At 45.5% G+C, this 15,651-nt stretch overlaps 2 protein-coding genes across 2 annotated transcripts; one reads left to right on the top strand and one right to left on the bottom strand.

The window, feature by feature from the left end:
* Positions 1-2: 2 nt before the first annotated feature.
* Positions 3-5,568, top strand: PMPCA (peptidase, mitochondrial processing alpha subunit; the record flags this gene model as incomplete). Its single annotated transcript, XM_010721148.2, has 12 exons — positions 3-222; positions 301-380; positions 645-727; positions 1,001-1,095; positions 1,251-1,351; positions 1,726-1,989; positions 2,165-2,257; positions 2,528-2,646; positions 3,106-3,196; positions 3,452-3,514; positions 3,843-3,987; positions 4,320-5,568. Coding segments are annotated over 12 exons (1,524 nt in total), but the record flags the coding sequence as incomplete, so codon positions are not given.
* Positions 5,569-5,870: 302 nt separating this feature from the next.
* INPP5E (inositol polyphosphate-5-phosphatase E) lies at positions 5,871-14,827 on the bottom strand. Its single transcript, XM_003211332.4, has 10 exons — positions 13,769-14,827; positions 12,716-12,839; positions 11,923-12,020; positions 11,163-11,287; positions 10,889-11,008; positions 10,408-10,515; positions 9,818-9,979; positions 8,825-8,940; positions 8,256-8,392; positions 5,871-7,521 (listed from the first exon to the last, which is right to left on the bottom strand). The coding sequence occupies exons 1-10, from the start codon at positions 14,614-14,616 to the stop codon at positions 7,389-7,391; spliced, it is 1,971 nt and encodes a 656-aa protein (XP_003211380.1). The 5' UTR covers positions 14,617-14,827; the 3' UTR covers positions 5,871-7,388.
* Positions 14,828-15,651: the final 824 nt, after the last annotated feature.

Below are 15,651 nucleotides of genomic sequence, written 5' to 3'. Positions count from 1 at the left end.
AACGGCGGCTGTCTCGTAGGTGCGGGCTGGCGGCCGCCCGGAGCTACAGCGGAGGCGGTTCCTACCCCAACGTGTCGCTGACGTGCCCGCTGCCCGGCGTGCCCAAAGCCGTGTTCGCGGCGGCCGAGGGCCGGGAGCGCTTCGAGACGCGGGTGACGGTGCTGGAGAACGGGCTGCGCGTCGCCTCCCAGAACAAATTCGGGCAGTTCTGCACCGTGGGCCGTGAGTGCTGGCAGCGGGCGGGGCGCCGAGCCTTTGGCTGGGCCGGCGGCGCGCTGACCTCGAGCTTTCTGCCGCCAGTGCTCATCAACTCCGGATCGCGGCACGAAGCGAAGTACCTGAGCGGCATCGCGCACTTCCTGGAGAAGCTGGCGTTCTCCGTGAGTAGCGCGGGGTCCGCGCCGTGTGCAGGGCTGGGGAGAGCGGCGGCGGTGTGGGTCGGTGTGTACGAATGGATCCTGGCGCCCTCTGAAGTCTGCGGTGCTCCCATCTCTGAATTTGGTATTTAGCAAACGGTTTGACTTAAAGGACTTAAAAAGGTGGCTGCGGTGCTGGAGCAGGAGGTGCCCGTTCTGGGCTGAAGGGAGGGGTTATAAATTGTTGTCACTCTGCTGCTTTGTGACACTGATGATCTTCATTCTTAGTCCACAGCGCAGTTTAGCAGCAAAGATGAAATTCTTCTCACCTTAGAAAAACACGGAGGCATCTGTGACTGCCAGGCTTCAAGGTATGAGGGATTTCCTCTGTTCTCTTTGAGGTGTCTGACAGTTGCTGTCACTGTGACAGTAAAAGTTGCATTATTCTTCTGAGCAGCAGAATCCTGCTTGTGGCATCTGCTAAGAAATCCCAAAAGTGAACTGGCGGGATAATAAAAGCCAATAGAGTTGCCTTTTCAAAGCATTTATTGGGTTATGGGCAAGCATCTTTAGCCGTGATGCCCTAAAGCACCGTTACTGAGTGATGTGATTCTCAGTGCAGCACCCCTCTGCTTGCCTTGCAGGGACACCATCATGTATGCTGTTTCCGCTGATGCCAAAGGCTTGGACACAGTGGTCAACTTGCTGGCTGACGTAGCCCTGCAGCCCAGGTTATCAGGTTTGGGAACATAATTCTGCCTCAGAACAGGAATCCCAAAGCATGCCTTCAGAATTCTCCATTATAGATCGTGCTCATCAAGAAGTTTGAGAGTTCTCATATAACAGATGGGTGTCTCGCCTGGCGGTTATCTGTCACTTTCTCTCTCACTATAGATGAAGAAATTGAGATGACTCGCATGGCTGTACGGTTTGAGCTCGAGGACTTGAATATGAGACCTGATCCAGAGCCTCTCCTCACAGAAATGATCCACGCGGTAAAACACTGAGAAGTCTGTCCTGTGTGCAGCACCCTGTATGAGAGACGCTGCATCCTCTTCCTCAGTTTCCCCTGAGTGCAGGGTTAATTTTAGACTTTGGAAAACAGATTTTTGCGTTACTCGGATCTCAGTGGTATGAGGGAGAATTTTGCTGCCTCTGCATTTTGAAGCTCTACATTTTATACAGGAAAGATTTTAATCTGAGTTAGTAGATTAGTAGTGACCACACATTACCTTTGTTGAGATGCTGATTTATGCTAACATTACTGAAATAGTGCTCCGTCTGTCCTTTCTCCTAAGTCTCAAACAAAAGGTGTAGATTGAGGGGGTGACCTAATACTTGCTACTTCAGTGTATCTATTTCCTTTTAGGCAGCCTACAGAGAAAATACAGTTGGACTGAAGAGGTTCTGCCCAGTGGAAAACACTGACAAAATTGATCAGAAAGTCCTGCACTCATACCTGAGCAATTACTACACGCCGGACAGGATGGTGCTGGCAGGGGTGGGAATTGAGCACGAGCAGTTGGTGGAGTGTGCAAAGAAATATCTGCTTGGAGTGGAGCCGGTGTGGGGTAGTGCACAGACCAAGGAGGTGGACAGGTCTGTGGCTCAGTACACGGGCGGCATTGTCAAGGTAAAAGGAAGGTGGAATGGCCTTTTCCTTTCTGTTAGAGTTGCTGATTTGAATGCGATCCCAAACTGGCTGTGGCAGCCGTTATCTGGTTGATGAGTTGATTAATAGGAATTTTGTGAGCTGGATAAAACGGATGTGAAAATCAATCCTAATAGTTTGTCTGCTTTTCACACAGGTTGAAAAAGACATGTCAGATGTGAGCCTGGGCCCTACTCCAATCCCGGAGCTTACCCACATTATGATTGGGTTAGAAAGCTGCTCATTTTTAGTAAGTATCAACCTAAGATACTGTGTATTGGTTGCCCTGTACTTGCAGAACCTCAGGCTACTGTGTCTCAATATGTGAACATTGGCACTCTTGCTGCTGATGGAAGCTGTATGTAGAAACAGCTTTTTCACTCACCATTTGATAAAGGCACTGAATTCACGTTCCTCTTGTGCCATGTTTTGAGTTCTTTTTCTCTTTACTCATCCCTGATCCTTGAGAGCTCTGCTGGGTCTCTGCTGTTAAGTGACCAAGTTTCTTCCTGAATTTCAGGAAGAAGACTTCATTCCCTTTGCAGTATTAAATATGATGATGGGAGGCGGTGGCTCTTTTTCAGCTGGAGGGCCTGGCAAGGGCATGTTCACCCGACTGTATCTCAATGTGCTCAACAGGTTTGTGTTTGCTTAATGAATAGCAGAAACAGTCTTTTATAGCAGGCTGTCGTGGAAGACCTCGTCCTGTGAAAGACAGCACTCCTAGGTTTTACATCAGCTTATTCTGTTGGAAATACTGAGACTGATTTGTTTGTTAGTGAGCATTTTGAAAGGGTGAAAGGTCAGAAGTGAGCCAGAATCCTTTCTTCTTCCATTAGCCCAATCCATTCCTTCAGGCAGGGAATATGAAAAGAATTGGCTGTAGGTACTAGTGGAACTATTCCATTGTTTTCTTTTTGGTCTCACGGATTCAGAGGGTAAGAAGGAAAAGCTGTCAGATGTGGGCACTGACAGTTCCTTCTGGTACTACTGAGAAGCCTGAAAATGAGTTAGGAGGGGGATCACTGTCCATGTTTTTTGAATTTGATATTTATATTCTATTTTCTAAACTTTAACGTTCAGTTTGTGTACTCACAGGCACCACTGGATGTATAATGCAACTTCTTACCACCACAGTTACGAGGACACAGGTCTCCTGTGCATACATGCCAGTGCAGATCCCAAACAGGTACACAGTCCTGTATTCAAAGACAGGTGTCCTTAAACACCATTGCATCATTTATTACCAAACAGTGATATGATTAGATTTTTGTACTTGATGATAACGTAGTGGTAGCAGGTATCTGTAAACTTGTAATATTGCAAAGCTATTGGAATCCAACAGCATTTTTCTGAAATTAAACTCTATGTTGAGCATGCTATGCTGTCTTAACAGAATATTCATCACTGTTGTAATTTTGTTTCAAATATCTGTTTTCCTTAGGTCCGAGAGATGGTGGAAATCATCACAAGAGAATTCATTCTAATGGCAGGAGCGATAGGAGAGGTCAGCAACATAACTTGCAGGCTGTGTGGATGGTCTTTGAGCTGAAGTATTACATTGTGATGGCCTTGCTGGGGTGAAGTATTTCATGTATTTCCATAAAAGAATGTCTTCATTTTAGCAGCACGTTCACAAAAGAGGAAGGTCTTGCACAACTCTGAAGTGTCCACAGCTCTCCACAACAATATTCTTAGAGCAAAAGAAAGGCCATTTGGGCTGGAATATGGCACCAATCCAACCACTTGTGTTTTCCAGAGAACGTTGGTAACTTGTATTAGAGAGCAGTGGCCAGTTATTTTATAAGATGTTTGTATTTGCTGCTCATTTGCAGGTAGAACTTGAGAGAGCAAAAACACAACTCAAGTCTATGCTCATGATGAACCTTGAATCTAGACCAGTTATCTTTGAAGACGTGGGAAGGCAAGTGCTGGCAACAAACACAAGGAAACTACCTCACGAGCTTTGTGCACTGATCAGTGAGTAAACCAGTTTTCCTTTCCTGGAAAGATTTGTGGGTACAATCCGGAGGTGGCAACTTAACATGTATATATTGATAGCATAGATGAATTGCTCTAGCATGAGGAATTAAATGCAGATTTCACACTGATCTTCTCAGTTGCTTGCAAGCTAGCATTGTTTGCCAGAAGAAAGGCTGAATCCTGGTAGAGAAGGTCTATGGCCAGTGATGATTTGGTTTTCTGAGCACCATGGGGTCTGAGTTGGTACCACAGTAAAGCTGGTTTGTGCTTCAGAATGCGGCTGTTACAGCTCAGGGTTTTTTTTTTTTCTCCTTTTTTTTCCACTGCAGGTAAGGTGAAATCCACTGACATCAAGAGAGTGGTCACTAAGATGCTCCATAAGAAACCAGCTGTGGCTGCACTGGGCGACTTGACAGATCTGCCTACCTATGAACACATCCAAGAAGCACTTTCCAGTAAGGATGGCCGGCTCCCCCGGCTGTACCGGCTCTTTCGATAAAGCAGCACTTCCTGAATATATCTGAGAGACTTGCTGCTGCTTTCGTTTTGTTTTTGTGCTTTTGTAATACTGCTACAGCTCCACTCCCTCCCAGATCTTTCCAGGCATTCTGTGCAAACACGGAGTGACATCACAGCTGAGCAAAACTGCTTCCCAACATTGGGCTGCAAAGAGCTCACTGTGTTGGATTTACAGGCCCACCCTGCTCAGGATGAATATTCTGATCCTCAAGAGAAGATGGGTGTATTACAGCCTCCTCTTGGTACTGGGGAGAGCATAGCAACCCCAAATATTTATCACTGCAACTGAAAGCACGTACCTGGGAAGTCACTGCTGTGTGTTACCACTAAGCCATACTGTAGGAGCAGCCTTTTCAGCAGCAGCAGTTGGATGTCGCATTAGAGGCCCTGCTGTGTGCCTTCAGGAAGGCAGAGGCCTGCCTGCCCCTGCAGACACAGCACCCCCGCAGGGCAGACACCTGGCAGCAGGCCAGATGGGATTAAATAACAAAAGGCTTCAGGCTAATCATTAGAGGTGTGTTCCTCTAATTAATAGCTTTCCTTCACAAGGGTGCTCACCACACTTGTTTTAAAGAATTTGCTTTAGATTACAGTTCAGTTTGACACGTTGTACTCCAGTGAGACATCCTGTGAGACCTGTATGGGTATAGGAAGACTGCTGAAAATGCTGCTCAAAAGAATATTTCGATATTCTCTCTTCAGAGAATATTACAGCTATTACCATGGTGAACAAGTATTCGATCAAAATGACTTGGGAAAATATTGGTTATTAGCCATGCAAAACAGAATCTGAAATCCAGATTCTCTTCCAAGCATTGTTAATTATCTTACTGCTGTAATTTACCATCTGTAATACTCTTAGAATTCATATGTCTGGGAATAACTCAATAATGATGCTAGAACCCAAGGGAAAGTAGATTTTCATTTAAAAGTGAATTATGCTAAAGAATAAAAGTTTTTCTTACTCCCAAACCAGTATTTGAAGGAGTTGCACCTTAAACTTGGACCCTACCTTTCTTCAAAGTGTCAGTCAGATTAATTTAAGGCCTGGCAAAAAAAGGCAGATCTGTCAGTCTTACACAGGCGTGGAGCTCAGGAAGCAGTTAAATTCAATGAAATGACCATGTTTAGAAAGCTCATGATACTGAAAGTGACAGACATGGGACTGCCATCGTGTTCCAGAAAGAAAAAGAAGGCAGATGTTAAACATATGGAAGAAATGGGGACCCAGAAGAGATGAGAAAGCACCTTGGTGTGAATAATCCCTTGCTATATGGGCTTAAAAGTGGGGACAGCTGCATCGCAGCATGTCGTTGGCTTGCTGTGTGTTGTAAGGAACAAGCAAATGGGGAGCAAAATACTACGAGGCAGCTATGATCTGCTTTATCACCATACCTTACATGACTGGAACAAAACATGTTACATTGCTTCTTACAGAACTCACAGTATGGAAGTCATTCGATTGCTGTGCATGTTTTTAAAGATAATAAAGATCTCTCTAAATGACTGAAGCAAGTAGCAGTTGAGCACTACCTTTCCTGAACTGGCAGGTGAAATGCCCTTTATTTGTTCAGTGCAAATAATACCAAAGGAACCTGTCTCGCTTTTCTAGCTGAAGAAGAATGGCTGAGGTCACCCAAAGGGTTAGCAGGCATCACAGTCAAACGGCTGTAGTTCTGAAGCCCTGCAATAAGACTGGCTCTCATTTAAGGTACCTGATTAATTTATTTTTATTCCTTTAAAAAGAAAGGAAATCCAAATACCTGGTGGCTACAGACAGCTCAGTGCCATAGATGTTTGTACCGCAGAACAGAAGCCCTGTCTTGGACAGGTTGCATAGTTAGCAGCACTTCCAAATTGTTTGCATGGTGTTATGTACTGAGGTGATTAATAACTCAGCCAATCTGTGCCTATAAATACTAGCTGTACTTAACCTTTTACCAGTGCCATACCAGTTCATGTGTGTGTTTATCTCTGGGAGAACGCCACATCAAAAACAGCAAGTCATTCACAGTTCACTGAATTGGGAGAATAAAAACAAAGGGAATTTAACTGTCATCAGAGGTAACAGAATGGCACTGATCTGACTTGCTGCAGTTTCCCTGCTCAACATCTCAATCACTTTGGTGGAACATTACACAGTAGCTGCATTTAGACGATTGTTTTCAACTCGAGTGTCCTGCTGCAGAAGGGGGGGAGTGATTTAAAGTAGGACAAATGTATGGTGTGAGAGATTTACACACCTCCCCGCTAACAAAAAGGCCTACAGAATAATTATTGAAAGGCAACGTTCATACACCTCGAATGTACAACAGTACACTCATACAGATCCTGCTGCAGAGGTCCAAAAAAGCCCAACTCAGGAGTAACCATCCATAGACAAAACTGCCTAAGTTCCCTAAGTGGTCCCCATGAAGCATTTTACAGAATACTGCACATTTGGCTACAGGTAAGGAAAAAAAAAACAACCCATAACATACGAGGGGTAACCTGATCAAATCAGACAGACAAACCAACATTTTCACCCTCCTGCAGGTTTTTCTTAGGTCCCTTGCCCTCAGCCATGCCAATTCCAAGAGATGTGGACCCTGTATGGAGTCATCTTAAAAGAGACAGACTGCATCTGGTCCTCCCAAAGACAGTATGGTCAAAAATATTGGAATGGATGCCCTAAATAACCAACTCTTTTTTCTTCAGCAAAAGCATTTGAGCTGTATGGATTACCTCATGCAAATGAATCCAGGATGAGGTTTAAGACATTCTTCACAAGCCCCAGCAACTGCCAGAGGTGCTTAAGCAGCCAATTCCCTGCAGATATTGCCGTGGCTTGAAATTCTCATTCCAGGCACCTCTAACACAAGCGTTGCAGAGTTCTTAGCTCAGGAAATGCTACATATGCTGCTGGATTTTTGGTCCTTTTGCTGTCGTCGATTCTGAAGTTCCCTTGTAATCCGTCTCTTTATTCCAATTAAGTAGAGTTCTCTGTCAAACTGCCCCGCAGCAAGTGGAATACTACAATATAAAAACAAGCCAGTAGATTAGGGCAAAATGCATTCCTGTTTGCCCAACATTTACCAACTAACTCATAAAACAGACTTTTTTTTTTTTAAACACCCACCCTCCCCCCCAAATCCAAATCCCAATTCTAATTGATCAAGTGCTCCAAGAAATCATCCTTTTCTAGATACCTGGGTTTCAAACTCCCTCAGCAGGCTACTTACAAGAAAGTGGCACACTAAATTTCAGTGACTTCACTGCATTTTCTGAGGAGTTGCACTAGCACAGCAGCTGACAGTGGAATATTAAGAAATTTGGAGAACCTAAAATTCTCCACTGACATACAGCTATGTTGGAATGCAGCCACTGGGAGGGCAAACAGCACCAACCCCAAAAGAGGGAAAGAGAAACAGAAGATGAAATGTGCCCGTGCTTACAGGCAAACCAGAGAGCTGCATCTCTGGTAGAGCACAGACTCAGCCAACTGCAACAGACTCCATTAATCTCCCTCAGGAGGATTAAGAGACTTGGCAGCCAGGATTTCTGATGTCAGTTGTAAGGCTTAAGCACCATTAGCGGTCTGACCACTGGTAACAAATATTGGGTAAAAAACAAACACGAGGAACTGCAGGGAATTAACTCTTATTTCAGGGATTCTCCCGCTGTGACAAATGCTGAAAGGGAGCAGCACATCCTCAGGATCACTGCAGACATGTACAGTTGAACAGAACAGCACCAAAGGTACTTACTTGTCCCTGCCAGGCCTCACTTTCACCCGGAACAATGCAAACACAGGACGGTGGTCTGAAGTTTTGATCACAGGACAAGATGAGTATTTAACAGCTTGGATGTCATCTCTGTACCGACTGCGGAACACTACTCGATCCTGGGAGACAGAGAGGAAACTCACAGTAACTCCCTTTGCATCTGTGCTGGAGAGAAGCACCAGTTCATTTATTAGACTCTAGTTAGAGAAATTCTTGGACAGGGATGCAGTCGTGAAGAACCTATGTCTGATCCCAATACCACTTGTGTCCAGTTCTGAGCACAGAGGATAATGCACTGTAAATGATGTGAGGAAGGAAAAAGTAAGGCTGGCAGTCTGGGACAAACTCTCATGCATTCAACAATCCTTACTTCCGAGTTCCAAATGCCCTGCTATCCTTGACAAACTTCAGCACGGCTGTATCTCATGCAGACCTACTACAGGAGGGAGCATATTCAAGGCAGCTTTGTAATGTAGGTGAGAATCCCCTTCAGAGACAGGAAAATGCCTAAGCAGCCCTTCCAAGAGTGCTGCTCTGAAATCCTCTCTTACCGTGTAGGAAGGAGTCCTCTGTTTGGAAGTGGTGTCATAGCTGTCCTTTCCTATGTCAAACTTGTAGGAAGGACGGAAATGAATGTCAGCCTCTTGGAATCCTTTGAAAATAGACCCTGTATGGAAAGGGGAGAACAATGTAAACAACAACCATTTCTTAACTCTTTGAAAGGGTTGATAACTGCAGGATAAGGGAAAGTGGTCTTAAGTTGAGGGAGGGGAGATTTAGGTTGGATGTCAGCGGGAAATTCTTTACAGAGAGAGTGGTGAGGTGCTGGAACAGCTGCCCAGAGAGGCTGTGGACGCCCCATCCCTGGAGGTGTTCAAGGCCAGGTTGATGGAGCCCTGGGCAGCCTGGGCTGGTATTGAATGTGGAGGTTGGTGGCCCTGCCTGTGGCAGAGGGGTTGGAGATTCGTGATCCTTGAGGTCCTTTCCAGCCCTGGCCATTCTGTGAACAAACTCCTTCCATCACCCTGACACACATTCTGCACTTATTCAACACTGTTGAATAATGCTGGGGAGGAACAGCAACCATGTACATACATGATTATGGAAGACTAGGCTCTGGAAATGTAGGAAGTTCAGGTTCTTATATGGTGAAATGATGATGAATAGCTAGTCTGTGCCTATTTAAACAAACAACACTTGGTGTATGTGCTTCCCCTTCCATTAAAAGCTCACAATGCTTTGTGTATGCTGTCTGTTCAACCTAAATACCCTTAGTGCTGTGAGAGAATTAGGTTCATTTTACAAAGGAGTCAGATGAAAAAGAGTAACAAACAGCTTGGCACATTATATGATGTACACAGCAAAACGCAGAATTCTCTTTAACAGACTCCCACTAGATTCAACAACTGCTGAGTTCCCTTTCTAGTGATCTTAAGAAGAAAAAGCAGTGGATATCTTTATAAAATAGGGAGTTGGCAGTAATCGTTTCTGTATGTAGAAACCTTTGTTCCTGCAGGCTGGAGAGAAGGACAGCTGTTACTTACCTCTACCCATTTCACTGGTAAGCTGGTCATATGCCAGTAGTTTGGAGACGCCTGTTTCTGGATTCTGGTTCAAGATGGAATCCACAGTTTCACGGTCCTTATTTAGTCGGAAGTTGAAGTCACCAAACCAGAATACTTCATCAAACCGAGTTGTGACATCACCTGCAGATTCAAGGCAGAGGCATCAGTATAAAAGGAAACGTTCCAAAAAGTTCTGAAAGCAGACAAAAATCCCAGACTTCTCTTTCTCTTTGAGTCTGGAGGAAAAATAAAGTATTTGATGTAGCTACATGTTCACTGCAACTCCCTTTGTTCTTTAGAAATGAGAAGTGTATGATGCAGTTTGGCAGAAATGGCTCCTCCAATTCAACCTTTTCTCCCAAATATCCCCAAAATTACGATTCAACAAAAAAAAAAAAAGAAGAAAATTGTGTGAATAAGAACCATCCTCACTGAGAAAGACACACTGCCCCTTTTTATATCAACTAATTAAAAAAAACCCATCCCATTCCCTCTTCCTTTGTGCACTCCCCTTCGTTCTGCACAACCCCTGCTCATATGGCTCATGCAGAAGAACATCTCACACTTACCAGAACTGGATCGATACGGGTTTGTGTCCGGAACGACCTTAGGAAGGGTAAGTGCTTGAATGGTTTTATTGTAGTCCAGCTTCCTCTCATTCACCTTACTGTCTCCAGCTGAAATACAGAAATTCCACTACTGGCAAGGATGCATCATTTTCATTCAGCTCTATTTTTTTATGATAACAAGAGCTTTCAATGGGAATCAGACATTCCTGTAAAAAGGAACGCTGCCCCAGGGAGCACACACTTATAAACAATGGCAGAAAGTGGAAAAAGGGAAACAAATGCACAGAATTCATTTTTGTTTTCTAAACAGTTTCTTTTCGAGTTGCTACCACACATATTCCCCTCCTTCCCCTCTTCAGCTCAGCAGTGCTGAGCTTTGACTTCAGTCTGTCCTGCTCGTGTCCCCCTGCAGCCTTCTTTTGTAAATCAACCCGCTCCTTCCTCAATCAGGACACTTCGAACAAAACTTTAAGCGTCTCACATGTGAAATGGGAGGTAATGAAGAGAAAGGAGGTTCCAAAAAACGTGAAGCAGATTCCCAGAGCTCCCTTGGTTTTGATCTGAGATACGATTCGAGTTGTCACTGTGGCATATTCCACTTCTGGAAGGAGAAAGAGAAGCTGCCGTTAGAGAAAAGCTCCAGAGACAAAGAGTATGAAAGGGAGGAGAGGAACAGCCCTGGAGAAAAGGACAAGACACCTGGTAGCAGCAGTCCTTTCACCTCCCCATTCTCCAGCTCATATTGGACCACACACCTGAGCAGAACCAGATCAGGTCCCTTCGAATGAAGACTGACATGTAGAGCACTCCGTGTGCAGCAGAGTACAGCATGACGTAGTGGGGGCCCAGTGTCTCTTGGAGGCGGATTTCCCACTCTCTTCTGCAGGAGAGAACAACAGCTGGATCACAAAGATGGCACAAGAGACAATAACCAGGAAAGAAAATCAGCATTGTGAAAACAGAGCTCTAATGAAGAAAGGCATCTAAGTATAAGCAAAACCTCCGCTGCCAAAGCAATAGTGCAACAAAGGCTGCTCAGTCTAAATCATGACCATGAGCAGGGTCTGCATGTTGATGACTTAGAGCTCTCAAATCCAAGGAAATACAATTCTGACTGGAAGAGTAACCTAAAAAAAGCCAACAACAACAAAAAACCAGGGACTGACATGAGGCTCTGACCTCCTAGTCAGCCTTACATAGTAAATTTTGGAGCACTGTGGTACAATGAGCACAAGATTGCTAACTCTAACGGTCAGTGAGCTTGGCTACAACTGGCTCAGATAAAACTCTTAACGAACAGGAGTTCTGTTAGCTGGCCTGGGAACGGGCCACATTCTGTATTTATAGATTTTTGTCACATTTTCCTCTAACACCCATTTCCCATGGTGCTCACGCAATAGAATTCACTGACATTACAAGGTGGTTTGTGAAGAACGTGATTATTTCCAGAGTAATTAAAAACAAAGCGACTAGTTAACAAGAAAAAAGGATGGTTCATTACATTGTTTTTGCTACCTGTCTGGACAGCCTTCTTGAACCCCAATGACATACATGTCCTGGGCATAGTCAGGATCTGTTGGCAACAAGAAGTCATCCAGATTCTCTGGAAGTTCCTGTTATTATTAAAAAAAATAAATTATAAAAAGCTTTACTACAAAAGGAGAAGTGCAGATAAAGCTACAAGGTTTACAAACAACTCATGCTTCTAAAATAGGATACTACTAAGAACGCTGCTTCCCAAAGGTAGATTTCAAGTGCTGTCACTCCAGCAGTATCCAGCACTCCACAGGTTGGTTACTGCAGCTACATGGGCTGATAATGTGACATTCCTGATTTCCCAGGATGTATTTTTTCCACCAAGCTCACAGGCTATTTACTGAACACCGCAGGGGTTGATTGTGTTCTTCCAAGCATAGCTTCTCAATCATCTATTTGAATCCATTGTAAAGTCCTATGCTAAGTAAAGACGTAGGTAGGAGATGATATTCTTTAGGGATATTCTGAACAATCAATCCTCTTCACGTGACCCTACCAGCAATAGAGAGTCAAAGAGCTGCCACAGAAAGCCAGAGGAGAGCTAGGAAGCTTCTTGCTGTTTCCATACCAAGTACCTGAGGAACTCCAGTACCGAGACTTTATCTCTAAGCTGAGGATGCATGACAGGGCCCTGCCACTTGGCAAAGACAATGAACTCAGATTGATTAGGAACACGGCCATGAAAAGAAGAAACTATCACCCCACCCCCTGTAGTAAATACAGGGTAATTCTACTGCTGCCAAAAGTATTCTGGAGAATTATGTGCACGTACCTTCTGGCCTTGCATGTTCCAGGTGGCCACAAAAATTCCAATATTCCGATCAGGGAAATATCTGCTGAGTTCTTCTGCTCCCAGTAAGGCACCACTTGCCAGAAGGCTGCCTTCCAAATAGCTTCTGTGAACAGAAGTTGAAAAGAGCATCTAAGAAAACAACATCATGACTGGAATACAGATTTGTAACACTCAAACCTTGAGTTAATAAAGAACAAAACTTCAGCAGAAGAAAACAATATCTTTATACGCTATTCTGCTACCTTACAGTTTAACAGAACATCTGCAGCTTTTAGAAGCCCAAAGATAAGAAGCAGTAGACGTGCAGGGAAACACAAAACAACCCAAAGTAGAATTACTTTCCCTTTCATTACTGCCACCCACTCCTTGGATCGCTGATCAGATTTATCCCCTGAGGTCCTGCAGAGCACTGTGTACCTACAGCACACCATTTTTAGCTGAGTACTTGATGTCCTTTGCCTTTCAGCACGCTTCCCAACCTGTGCCACATCAGAGTGTTTATGCTGTGTGCTGGGAGGTCTTTGCAGAATGAGGATTCCACACCTTAACACGCAAAATCAGTCCCCCCTCAATCAATTATCTAAGCTTAACTAATCATGAAGACAATCAACTCATTGAGTAAGAGGTCAGGGCCCCAGGAGGAGAAAGTGCTGTACTGAGACCTGAGATTATTCCTCAAAAGAATCCTGCAAAATCTGAGGCAGAGCAGAAAAATTCCCAACTGTTAGATGCACAGCTACTGCTCCTTAGCTTTCAAAATAGCTTACTTAAATATTACAAGAAAACCGACAGTAAATCTTTCACTTAGGAAAAACAACACACAAAGCAGAACACAGAGTGTTTGTACCAGTATCTGTAGCAGTATTTTCACCTAGAAACTGCTTCCAGTCTCCTCAGTAAGTTAAGCAACAGAGACCTTCGGTGATCTACCGACCAGTCACAAGTTCTCTGCCTCTGACCATCAGGATTCCACAAGGCAGCTGGCACCTACCACACACAGCAGACTTTGCCACCAGAAGCTGGGGGACGTACCTGCTTCGGACATCCTTGGAACGAATGGGAGTGAGCAGGCTGAACGTAGATTTCATGGAGTCTGTGGAGCAATTATCGTAGACTGTCCCGTTGCCATGCAGCCTGGTGTCACTCAAGCTGTTGCTTACCCTCCCAAACTTGTTCTGAGAATAATGTCGATAATCCATTAAATCTGGGTCAATCTTATTAGCTGTCCTCAGCGTATGAGAGGCCACGTTGAGCTCCATGGGCGGCAGAGGTCGAGCTGGCATTATTTGGGACAGCCGGGGTTTGCTGCCTGCAAACGCTTTCCCACGCAGAAGCCCACCAAAGGCACTGGAGATCTCAGAGGCTCGTTTCCCCAGGTCAGAAGTGCTTCCTTTGCTTTTCCCCACGGGACTTTCTTCTGAGGCATCTGGTGAACTGTGCAAGGAGTTCGGCTCACAACAGGGGGTTCCTCTACCCCTGATGGGAGAAGTGAGGGCAGCTTCCTGCAGAGAACCATTGGAGGAACTCGTCTCGTTGGGATCGGTCAGACTTTCCTGACTAGTTCTAAACCTCCTCCACCTCTTCCAGTTCTTCTCATCCAAAGATGCAGCACGCTCCAGCCGGGGTTTCCTCGGAGGCCTTGGGGTAATTGATTTAATTTTTACATTAGCTTTGAGTTCTTCCGGTAGAAGCTTTAAGGTTTCATTCAAGAAGGCATCCACACGTGGAGGAGACTCAAAGGTCAGAGCGCCGTTGCTGCTGGTCTCCTTCTTTGCTGCTTTGCCCGCTTTTTTAGCTTGCAGGTCCTGTACTGCTCCACCTTCTGCCCTCTGTGTAACGCACGTCCCTGAGTGCTGTGAAAATCCATTGAGAGAACTCATTCTCCTCCTGGCTTACAGCTATGGGCTGCTCCACATGTGTAGTTCCTCACAGCATAGCTTTCTTTCCCTTGCTTGCTCCGTGGGCTAACAAATCTTTAACCAAGCCAGAAAGACGTGGAACCTGGAGACAGTTCAGTCTTTGGTTGAGAACAAAGGGAGGGTGTATGTGCGGACAGCTGCATGGTCTGTAAAATGTCAAGAGGTAAAACACATAAACTTTCCCAAAAGAAATACGTAGGAATGAGAACTTCCTGAGCTGCAAACTCTGGACTCAGACAGGAAGCCAAGCTCCTTGCAGGCCCACGTTATAGAACAATTCAAACCTTAATGTGACCTTGCACCAACATTATTCTCGTTTTTACAAGAGCAGGACGCTGTCCTGACCTCCCAAATGGCAGCATATCTCATGCATATTCAGCATCACTTCAAACGTATTTCCTTAAGAAAAGAGCTGTGTGCACCAGAACCCGACAGCAAGTGAAAGCTGCCCATCCATCCCTGCCAGTTCTTGTAACGTTCTTGTAAAGCCCTGCTGTGAGTCACAGCGCTCAGCCTCCAGCCAGCGCCACAGGCCAGGAAATTTCCAGCGGCCTCTGAGCAGGGAGCGCTCAGCAAGGAGCTCACAGCCACCATTCCTCCTGCACCGATCCCAGGAGCCCTGCTGAGACTCACAGAATGGCCAGGGTTGGAAGGGACCTCAAGGATCACGAAGCTCCAACCCTCCTGCCACAGGCAGGGCCACCAACCTCCCCATTTCATACCAGCCCAGGCTGCCCAGGGCCCCATCCAACCTGGCCTTGAACACCTCCAGGGATGGACGGGGCACCCACAGCCTCTCTGGGCAGCTGTTCCAGCACCTCACCGCTCCCTCTATAAAGAATTTCCATCCAAAACTCAGAAAGCATCCCCCAGTTTTAGGGACACAGTGCCGGGTTCGAAGCGAGCCCTCCTCAGGAAGGGATGGATCCGCAGCGACACGTTTGGAAACCCGCACGGACACCCGAAGGAGCACGGCAGGACCCGGCGCCCCGTCCC

This window comes from Meleagris gallopavo, chromosome 19 (assembly GCF_000146605.3).
Source record: "Meleagris gallopavo isolate NT-WF06-2002-E0010 breed Aviagen turkey brand Nicholas breeding stock chromosome 19, Turkey_5.1, whole genome shotgun sequence".
NCBI classification, from domain to species: domain Eukaryota; kingdom Metazoa; phylum Chordata; class Aves; order Galliformes; family Phasianidae; genus Meleagris; species Meleagris gallopavo.
This window is presented reverse-complemented; position numbering and strand designations above follow the sequence as displayed.

What these genes read in the sequence shown, in the direction of transcription:
- INPP5E (XM_003211332.4), bottom strand. Translation starts at nt 14,616, where the DNA reads ATGAGTTCTCTCAATGGATTTTCACAGCACTCAGGGACGTGCGTTACA. An exon ending in TCCAAGGATGTCCGAAGCAG is followed by an intron (nt 12,840 to 13,768) that starts GTACGTCCCCCA and finishes TTCTGTTCACAG; the next exon opens with AAGCTATTTGGAAGGCAGCC. An exon ending in CCCGTATCGATCCAGTTCTG is followed by an intron (nt 9,980 to 10,407) that starts GTAAGTGTGAGA and finishes TTGAATCTGCAG; the next exon opens with GTGATGTCACAACTCGGTTT.